Below are 11,424 nucleotides of genomic sequence, written 5' to 3' on the forward strand. Positions count from 1 at the left end.
TGTTTGTATCTGACTGTGTCTGTCTGTCTGTATCTCACTCTGACTGTCTGTCTGTATCTGACTGTCTGTCTGTATCTGACTGTCTGTCTGTATCTCACTCTGACTGTCTGTCTGTGTCTGTCTGACTGTCTGTATCTGACTGCATTGCAATGGCCACCAAGCATAAACTTGATTCAAAGGATCCCCACTACCAAGAGGGGAGACGCATGGCTCTGGAGCTGAAACATGAACACATTCTAGCTGAAGCCAAGGTTAGAGTTTTTGTACACCTCAATCATTTTATAACAAATATAACAAATTAAAGTAAAACATGATGAGGAATATGTAAGAATGATGAGTGCAGAAGATTTAATACAGGTATATTGCATGATGCATCCTGCCATGCTCTGTGACGTGTTAATAAGGGAATATAATAATAATAATAGTATATGCAGTTCCATTCCTCTGAGTTACAGAGACTTGGAGAATCTATTCCAAGGCTCATTTAAGCTGTTCAACACCTTACTAACACACTATGTTGTGTTTTCCTTTCACAAGTTACCTGCCTTTTGGTTACCATACTTTTATCAACATCAGTCTTACAAGAAATATTCACTCCAATACACAGAGAGCAGCTGATGAGAGGAAACGTGTACGAGACCCTCCACACACCTCTAAAAGGGACTCTGTAGGACGTGGTAAGCCGAGGGCGACGCCAAGCCTCCGCTACAGGTTATATCTGGATTATTTGACATTTGTAGGAATTTACTATGACAATGTTGGACCAACTCAAATTAGAACAATGTAATTGTTTATTGAGAGTTTAAAATATTCAAATATCTAAAAAGACATTAAAAAGTAGATAAACCTTTCAGTGACATTATTGTAGAAGACACTACCAAGTACTTAACAAACATATGTCTGATTTCATAAATTGTTTAGTATATAGTTTGAAAAGAAGAACAAGAATAGAGTGTGATAGCCTAACTTGTTCTTATTCTTCTATTACTGTTTTACAGCCACACACCCCACGGTTGATTGCTCCACTTGCTGCAACCTCAACAAAACTAAATCCTCAAGAGGAATTTGGTAATTCACAGTGATGAATTTATGCATGTACAGTATAAAAAAAGTGTTCATTCTAATACTGATCAGTTGACTTTTAATTGTTCCTTATCTACAGTAAATGATCCCTTACCGCTTTATTTTTGGATTTTCTTTACAGAAAAAAATATGGAGAGGCTCTCTGATATTTTGGCGTCATGTTCTTCTGCTGCTCAGCCTCAAAGTAGCTCTGCATCATCATGGTCTTTTCGGCAGCAGAAAGCCTCTGAGCGCTGGAAAGAAGCAAGACCATACCACCTAAAATGCCTTATTTCAAAAGAGGCTGTTGGTCATCCCCTGTGTTGCCTTTGCAACGAGCCTGCTGTTATTAGGTTGGTTTTCATTAATACCAAACTTCAATTACCCAGGGTAGGTTTGCTGAGTGCCCTGCTTTATAGGCTAAGATGCATGTCTTTTGGGATGGGAGAAGACTTAGATACCCAGATGAAAAACACATTAATGAGAAAAGTAAATCTAGGACCTTCTTGCTGTGAGGTGACAGTGCTAAACACTGAGCCACTATGCAATCCTATACAATAAAATCAAACCTAGTAAAAGTGAAATAGCTTAAATAGAGTGTACAGTACTTTATATGAGTTATTAACCTGTAATAATGTATTATATTATAATATTGTTTTATTTTCTCCTTAGGTGCAGAGAGTGTCTTCCTGAGGAGTGGTTCTGTGGGGACTGTGATGTATTGCATCACAAAAAACAGCCACTCCACAACAGGGAATGCGTGATTCGTGGTTTTTTTGAAGCCATTCCTCCGACCACATGCATCATTAAAGGGGAAGATGGATATTGCACCCATGAGCAAGGTACGTTCTCACGAAAGCTTTAATTTTGCTGTTCAATGTGTGTTAGCAGACAGTTATAGATAATCTAAATAATTGGTTTTCCTTCTTTTTGCCAGCTTGCATTTTGCCAACTGTGAAGGTGCCAGACTGCTCCTGTGGAGGCACAAACTTTACTGTGTTACCAGGCAAATCAGTGATTTTAATTACCATCAATGGTAAAAAAAAAAAAAAAAAATATATATATATATATAGTGTGCTGTGGCATTGTGCTTATAATTGCAGAAGTGACAGAACACATGGAATAGCACATGGTATTGTTATTAACTGAAACAAAGACAGATGTTTGTTTGGTTTTTTTTGTCCTCCGCAAAGAAAAAAATAATTAGCATCTTTCCAGCATGATGTCCAATCAACACAGCAGTGTGGAATTTAGTGAATTAGAAAATATAAATGTGGGATTATAGGAACTTGTGCAATGTCTCTCAACCATTCACAATGTGCATAATGAACTAAGTGTTGTAAAATTAAGTATTTGGTAAATGTGTATTATATTTTTAATTTTTTTTTTTTGTTCCAAGGGCGTTTTGACTTGCATCAGCCACTGTATGAATGTCAAACATGCCAGCAGCAGTGGACCCCTGACTTTAAAGACCTCCTAAGAAGTGGATATTGGCCAGCCTCCGTCACCAATTCCACACTTTATACATTGGACCTCTTGAGCTCCCTTCAGGAACTCAAGATCATCTCTCCGGGATTCTCCAGACAAGCCTTCGCAAAGCTGCTGGAACATCGCACTAAGTGTGGAGGAAGAGTAAGTGTAAATGTTATTAACATTTTATATAAAAAAAAAATCCATAAGCAGACAATATCAAAATATAATTTCATTCTATATATTGTCCAGTCTGGACCTATCAACGGCGATGCACTGCAGCAAAGCTTCTTAGAGCTTTCGTATGCATCATTTGAGGAAGACCAGCTCTGCTGTAGTGCTCCTTTCACTTGCCCAGCCTGCACGCCGGAAATGTTGGCTGTTTCAGCAGATGGAAACAGAAAGCTATATCGCTTTCGCCGAAACGGAAGGTGATCTTTCTTCCAGTCTTTTTATTGATTTATTTTCTTACTTCATATATTTCATGAATGGAGTTTCTATTTTTCTTTCTTCCTCAGCTCTGATGATCCTGGCTTTTTTGAGGGGCTCTTTGTGGCTGAAGACAGTGCGGTGTCTAGATTTGTCGACACCATACAGAAAGCAGTGAAAAATGCAAGTTGACAAAATAGTTGTTACAATAATAAACGTAACCCCCACTTCAATTACTGTTGACTACCAATTACAAAATCAAATTGAGAGAATAAATGCCATATATTGAATGACGCCATTGTATTGAAATTTGATTTGTCGTGTTTGTTTTGTGTGTCATAGACACAGGGAAGAGGCACATGTGGGGACTCCCAGTGGACAGCAGCGAGGGAAACTTCAAGGAGGGCTTCAAAATTGGATGAAGAGGGGATGGAGGTTGCTGTGTGTCGCCATGGGTTCCTTTTGAAAGCCCTTAATATGTACAGGGGGGAGATATTTGCCTACCCTCTGTACCTTCAAAGGGAGCTCATGTCAGCCAAGGCACAATTCTTCGCAATGGACGTGGCATGCAAATACTGGAGAAAGTTGCTAGTGTCCTTCCTGCTCTTCAGGAACTGACCACTATGAAACCCTTTCTCAGTGTAATGCATGCTCGAGCCCATGCTACTAAGTGTGAGGTGTGTATAATATTTTGGCATCATATGTACATTTGTAATATTTACAAGCACATTAATAATATGAAATATAAGTTAAGCTACACTATATTATCTTGTCTTTTTGCATAACCATTTCTTGCATGGAATGTAATGCCCTTTGATGCAAATTTTGGTTTGTGATATTGGGCTATATAAATAAAATTAAATTGAATTTCTTCCACCCTTTACTAACAGATTAATTGGAGTGGCAGGAACCAGGAAGGAGCAGGGACAACCGCTGGTGAGGAGGTGGAGCAAGTGAACAGCTACCTCTCACGTTGTGCCCTGACGACCAAATATATGTCCAAAGCAGGTGATCAGAGTTTGCAATATTCGTGTATACTTTTTTTTAGATTGATCATCATAACCTCATTATTTGCTTTCAACAGCACGGGTGGACATGCTTACATTGCATGCAATAGGGTGGAATGAGAAAAAAAATCTCTCTTTACATCAGGCACTTTCCACGAGATATGTGAAGGTAAGTCTCATATTAATTGTTTTGTGTGTCCTTTTGTTGTGTTTACTTGGCCTGTTGTTAATCATACAAAGTTTTAATCCTGATTATTGTATAACACTGTTCATCAGACTTGTCAGAGACTCAATGATGAGACTGCAAGGCTAGCTGACCTAAAAACAGAGCTAGATTGCACAGATGAAGTGGTGACACAGTGGCTATCTGATGTAAAGGAATGGGCAGCTGGTGGTAAGCATGACCAGATAAAAGAAACAACAAACATCCCTTTCTACAATCTAAATTTTATGTTTGATATTAAAGAGCAGCAGAAAATAGTAGGTGGATCATCATCTAATGTGATGCCACATTTTTCTCAGGTTTATTATTATATTCCAGTTCCCTGCAGGAAGTGCACATACAAAGTTTAAATAAGTTGGATTAAAAGGTTTTACATAAAATTTAAACAGAGAAACGGTTCTGTGTTGTTTTAACAGTGAATTTGCTTTCACTATATCTTCTACAGAGACACCTGATACATCTCGTGCCAGTCAAGGCACAACACACAGAGGAATGCAGCAATCAATTGAGGGGCTCTACCTTAGTGTGAGGCACCGGAAGCGAACCCTCTACCGTCAGAATGGTATAACTATATAATATAATAGGTTGATAAATTCAGGCTACTGTATGCATCCTACTCCACCAACATGGAATTAGCTAATAATGTAGTAGCACAGTTCAGCTCAATCATTGAATTCTGTTCTTTAAATGATCAGTCTGTAGGATTTAGTCGTATCTATCAGTGAGGTTTGACGATTGCAACCAGCTTCCCTCACCTCTATCTTTCCAAGCTACGGTAGCCGACGAGAAAATGTGAGAGGTACAATCTAAACCCAGTGTTTGTGTGTCCGTTGTGGGCTACTGTAGGAACATGGAGGTGCAACATAGCGGCCTCCGTGGAAAGGGAACGTATTTAGATAAAAAACTGCCCATTCTAAATTAATTAATGCACAATTATTATTTTCAGGTAATCATGAAAAGTGTGTGTGTGTTGGTTATTCCTGCAAATAGATTCCCCCCAAAATGTTACACACTGGACAATTTGTTTCCCATGTCAGTCTACATTATAATTTTCACATACTTCAATAACTGCAGCTTTGCTTTTAAAATTTTTGGTGCTATAATTTTTTTCTTGTTGAAGAGTTCTGTCAAAAACCTCTGCCTCTGTACTTAATGGGCGCCGGGGCCTGCAACATTTGCTCAGGGTTGGAGCTAAACTCTGCAGGACAGCGGCCCTCCAGGACCGAGTTTGAGGAACACTGGACTAAACGGTCACATTGTTTCTAGGATGAAAATTATCTGTTATTTAAACTGTGATTAAATTGTGACTGTAATTGGTCAACAAATCTTTTTTTGCACTGTTGGTTATAATGAAAGCATTCATTCTATAACACTATAAACACTTTTCACAATTAGTTAACCATGCAATCACAGCAGTGGGCGTTTACACTAAAGTATCACAGCAGCCAATCACAGCAGTGGGCGTTTACACTAAAGTATCACAGCAGCCAATCACAGCAGTGGGCGTTTACACTAAATTATCACAGCAGTGGGCGTTTACACTAAAGTATCACAGCAGTGGGCGTTTACACTAAAGTATCACAGCAGTGGGCGTTTAAATGAAAGTCACAGCAGCCAATCACAGCAGTGGGCGTTTACACTAAAGTATCACAGCAGCCAATCACAGCAGTGGGCGTTTAAACTAAAGTATCACAGCAGTGGGCATTTTATTTGCATATGCACTGCATTAACCATGCTTGCATTTTTATGGGCTGATAGTCAACATGGTTGTATATTTAAGATGTGAATATTTCAATTGAAAACATTGCACGCACATTTTCATTATTAAAAATTCAATAATCCAAATTCACCTCAGATTTCACTTCAAAATATTCATTCTGTTTAAAGCTGCTGTCCGTAACTTTTTTGTGTTCAAGATTTACAAAAATTATATAATGAGAATGTACAAAATGAATCTATTCCAAACTTTGTTTTTGTCTTACCCTGAATCATTATGGTAAACTTATAATAAGTGTTTATATTGGGATTATTTCAGACTGGTCTGGTAGGAACCGCTGTGGAGGAGCACAGTCTCTGCGTGATTCGCCATAGAGATAGACATTTATAGACATAAACAGAGAAGTAGCTCCGGCTGCAATGTTCTTCCGCAAGACACATGCTGTTCTGTTTATTAAAGAGCACCTATCATGGAATTTTGAAATTGACCTTTCATGTAGTGTGTAACATAGATCTAAGTGAACAAAAACATCCTGCAAAGTTTGAAATATGACAGTGCACCGTATATATAGTTATTTTCTTTCAAAAGTAAGAGTCAAATCTGTGTCATTTTTAAGAATCGTTAGAAGGCCGAAGCTTTTTCTCTGACTAGATGACGTCAACTTGTCAAGTTATTTGAATACGATACTTATTGCGCTCCAAGACGCCAGTGAAAACTAGAAAACATCATGGCGACGAGACGCTGTGTTCTGAAGTGCGACTCAAAAGCAAACTTTTTTCATCTGCCCAAGGATGAGCATTTGAAGACTAAGTGGCTTGAAGACAAACCATACATCGTCGCGATTGAGTGTTTATTAGTCTTCAAATGTCTGCATGTTTCGCGATCTCAGGAAGCTTTTATTATGGACTTCTATTATGGCACATGGTTCTTCTTCGTCTGTCTGTACCATATATGGACTACATGTGCACAGAGCGCCCTCCGGCTGCCAGAATTGAAAACAACACATAAGAGACTCAGTCGCTCAATTAGGCTACATCTGCGCATTTTGAGGAAGTATTGAATAAAAACTACTCCTCTGTTTAGAAATTTGACACAGACAGATGAGAATCTATCAATATTTCTCCTCATCTGCACACTTTTGAACTAAAAACCCTGAGGGATGTTGATTTGTCGCGAGTCTTCGTGAGGAGAATGGAGGAGTTTTTTTATGAATGAGATCAGCTGAGGCTCATATTACAATCAAACGGTACAGACATGGTTTTCATATTCATAACTCCTGACACATATTAACAAATTACTGTCACTTTAAGACTTTGATGGGCGTTCCGTTTCCGAAAATATCTGCACAGACTATACCAATCACAACTGACTGGGTCATCGGACCAATCACCGCAGATTAGCGTCACGTAAAGGCGAGTTTTGAAAAGTGAATCACTAAAGGAATAATTTGAGAATCGCTGTCAAAACAGGTAAAAATAAATGCATATTATAAGAAAACTAGTCTTTTTTTGTCATTGCATGCATGCAAAACTGTTGTTGGGGACTTCTAAAACAATATTTGGAACATTTTAAATGCCATAATAGGTGCTCTTTAACCGCTAGAGCGCAAACAGTTACAGACTGCAGCTTTAAAAATACAACCTATAATATTCGACAGCCAATTTCCGGTCCATTTTATTTTGCTTTACAAATTCACTTCCACAAATTCATTGGCTCAAATTTGACAGAAAATTCAACACTTCAGATCCGGGAACTGCAGGAATAGCAGTGGATTACCGGAGATGCCCCTCACTGCAGACTGTAGCGCGATGATGTCACGTATTTGGACGTCTCGGATGTTACGTATTGCATGTCTTTAAAACCATTCGCCATAATGTGTGTCCTATTTGAGTTACGCGGTGCACAAGGAGCGTGCCTTGTAATAATGGAGACATTTGTGAGAGACGATTCAGAAGATATTTACTTTGGTGCAGATCCTGAACCGTATTTGAACCGGAATACACTGAAGATTAGGTTGTCACGTTGGTTATGTTGAAGTTAGCTTATTTTCAGGTACTGTGTAATATCATTGCGCACTCATGGTACGACACAAAGTTCCTTGATTATTACGCAGGAATGAGAGTATAGTTCCGAGCCATATCGGCCTATAATAACTTTTTATTTTCCGTCAGCCTTAGTACACGATGTAACTACAGAAGAGTCAAGTTTTAAATGGGAAAAATATCAAAACTCTTTGGTCATTTTTTGAGCGAGATGCTAACGGTCTAATCAGATTCAATGATCTATGCTAAGCTAAGCTATGCTAAAAGTGCTACCGCCAGACCCGGAGATCGGCTGAATGGATCCGAAAACAGTAAAACTCAACTTTTTAATCCTAGGGGAGCTGGAAAATTAGCCTATTTAACAAAAAAAGAGTGTTGTGTTCCTTTTGGGGACAAATGTGGGCAAAATAATTGTTAAAATTTTTTTTTAAATACTTTCCTTAATCTGAGCGGTACAAGATTTGGCTACTTTTTCTAAGTTTGCCACCTGAACACACACAAAACAAATTGACTCGATTATACAATGTTAAGTGCTTGAAAAAAAAAAAACCTCCTTAATCCCCCCTTCATGGACAAAAATGGTCACCCATAGGAATGAATGGAAAAAACTTTAATTCAGAGCATTTTTTTATTTATTTGTCCAATAAAAATCAATAAATCCAACACAATGCAGATCGTACATACACACAAATGAAGGAGTGAGCCTATACAACATTCTCAAAGTGGCAAAAACACACACACACACACATATCCACAAAAGCATAGCATTGAAAGCCATTGAATGAGCCTATAACAGAAGGTTTTTTTTGTCAAATAAAAAACAGTCACTCACATATACACAAACAAAGGAATTAAATGAGCCAATAACTATGTAAGCAATAAAAAATAAAAAAAGGTTTCAGTTCATATGCAGCCATTGAGTTCTATTGCCATCTACTGGCTATTGATATTGTAGCTTTAAAAAATAATTAATACCATCATATGTCACCAAAGTCACCACATTTTTAGGTTTTGGCTCTCTGGACTTGCTGATATGTTTTTTTACTGAAGTTAAAGAAATATTAAATATAACATAAAAATAAGCATATTTTACATTAAAAAAATATGGTACTTTTAGAGGTAAATCAATTCATTAATACCCCAAAAATCATAAAAAAGGCACAAATTAATAGAATTTATTTTATCGTAGGTGGTGATATAACATTTTTTTTTTTTTTTTTTAAGGGGGATCACACCTGAGACCTTCGTGCCCAAATTTGTCCACGAAGGCGGGATTAAGGGCTGTTATGCGCTTGGGGATTAATGACTCTCTCCTGGATTCACAGACAGGGCTTTTTTTCCCAGTTAAAACAGCTCAAACATGCATTTTAGTCTGGGACTAGGCTTAAGATTTGTCTGTGAAACCAGGGGAAAGTCTCTTAAAATAGTGTGTATTGTAAGTGGCGGATGAATGGATGAATTCATAACCAGATCTTTCGACTGTCAAATATCAAGTTTTGGTCATGGGACTGAAAACCTCTTACATTCTCCAAGGTCACAAATTGCACACATGTAAATTTCTTCTTGATTGCACTCTTAATTATTATTATCATTTTCTTTCTCTGATCTGTAGATGGAGGTGGAGGAGAGGAATATCTCTTGTTCCCATTCCCTCAGGGCAGCAGACACAGCAGCATGGAGCTCTTCTGAGATCTTTCCACAAGTAATCCTTCTCGAAGTGCTGTTTATTGGACCTTCTTGATGTCAAGTCACAAAATCACACACACACACACACACACATATTCACACAGTGTGAATGTTATTTTTCATCTAAAGCTGCGAGATGTGGCATTGCTGAAAAATATATCTGAGTAAAGCAACATATACAACAACACACTTTAACATCAAATAAATAAATGTTTCATTGAAGCCAAATGCATTACACACTAACAAATTCACATGTTTGTGCTGTTGCAATTGTGTCCTATCAGTTTATTTGTACAAGATGTTTGATATTTTGCATTCAAATCTCAAACTGACTTTCTCAAAATTACACCTGAAAACTAGTGATAAAAAAAAAAATATCTTATTGTAATTCCAAGTTTATATTTTGCAAATGCAACAATTCAAGTGACTAATAAAAAAATGATGGTAACTATAAAATAATATTCAATTCATTAACATTAGTTAATCTCAACATTTACTTATACATTTGTATGATCAAAAGTCGTATCTGTCAACATTAGATAATGCACTGTGAACTAACATGAACAATTGAGGTTAATAAATGCTGTAAAAATATATCACTAATTGTTAGTTAATGCAATTGTTAACAAATGAGACCTTATTGTAAAGTGTTACCAAAATGATATAGATCTGCAGTGTAAGTGTGAAAACTGTCTAAACAACAAGAAATTACAAACACAAGAAATAAATCACTGTCAAAGTCACAATTAGCCTACTATAATAATGAAAGAGTGATGCTTTTAATACATTGACACAGTGAAAAAAACCACAGTGATGACGACAATGATGACTTATGATATTTTATTAATAAAGAGGAGGTCAACTATAATTATAATGAGAACAGTATTGTAATAAACGGTAGTTGTTTCAGTGCATTTTTGTGAGAAGAGCGCGTCTACGGCTTACACATTCTGATTAGTTCAAGCAGATATAAATCGTATTATCGTAATATTAAGGTATTTACGAGGCAGTGGTACTGGAACGAGTGAAGAGAGATCCGGTGGGACGGAGAGCTCGCTGCTGTGCCCCTGGGTCGAGGTGGGGTGGCTGCCGTCCTGGAGGGAGCGGAGGAGTCGCCGGCGTTCGCCAAGCGCTCTATAGTTCGGTGAAAAAGGCATAGCCAAAAAAGGAAACCCGTTTACACAACATAAAATTCCAGGCCTGGCCCTCTCTCGTCCTCCACTTGTATGTCTCCGGGCTCCCTCATGAGAGAACTCGAGACCGGTGTGACTCGCAGGTGGTGTTCATTCTCAATCACCCACCGGTCCCGCTCGCTCCTCCCATGTCCCTCGCCAACCTCGCCACATACACTATTGTAATAAAATGTTGTGAATTCTTTGGGCTTAGTTGCCATGTTTCAGCGTGTTGTTGGGAAGAACAAGCTCTTCAGTTTACCAGTGTTAATTTTCTTCAGCGCAGTTAGTCCACGGTTCAATACAGGTTTGGAACAATATTAGAGTGAGGAAATAATGACAGTTAGAGGTGAACTATCCCTTTAAGGACTAGCGTCAGCGTGTTCACTACTGCACTGCTGTCAATTTAAGACCTGCACGCATCTAATATACAGACACACGTTCCTCACTTCCCCGCTCTGTTAAAGTGTGAACAGCATTGCAAGCGTGGCTAAACACCTCTAACTTTAGAGTATAGTGATTGGATATTTGCTCATATCAGCGCGTAGACTCACAGGCACACTCAAACAGAGCCATTTCGGAGAGAAATAAAAAAACGCAATTCACAAGCTCATAT

General features: G+C 38.1%; 1 protein-coding gene across 1 annotated transcript; it reads left to right on the top strand.

Moving 5' to 3' along the window:
* Positions 1-149: 149 nt before the first annotated feature.
* On the top strand, positions 150-4,726 carry LOC307128590 (uncharacterized protein; the record flags this gene model as incomplete). Its single annotated transcript, XM_079820504.1, has 14 exons — positions 150-251; positions 608-677; positions 999-1,068; positions 1,735-1,904; positions 2,000-2,098; positions 2,462-2,694; positions 2,785-2,963; positions 3,051-3,144; positions 3,304-3,638; positions 3,852-3,890; positions 3,941-3,969; positions 4,046-4,137; positions 4,245-4,362; positions 4,637-4,726. The coding sequence occupies 9 exons, from the start codon at positions 150-152 to the stop codon at positions 3,577-3,579; spliced, it is 1,293 nt and encodes a 430-aa protein (XP_079676630.1). The 3' UTR covers positions 3,580-3,638; positions 3,852-3,890; positions 3,941-3,969; positions 4,046-4,137; positions 4,245-4,362; positions 4,637-4,726.
* Between the last annotated feature and the right edge of the window lie 6,698 nt (positions 4,727-11,424).

Source organism: Gobio gobio (genome assembly GCF_949357685.1).
Source record: "Gobio gobio genome assembly, chromosome: 6".
NCBI lineage: Eukaryota > Metazoa > Chordata > Actinopteri > Cypriniformes > Gobionidae > Gobio > Gobio gobio.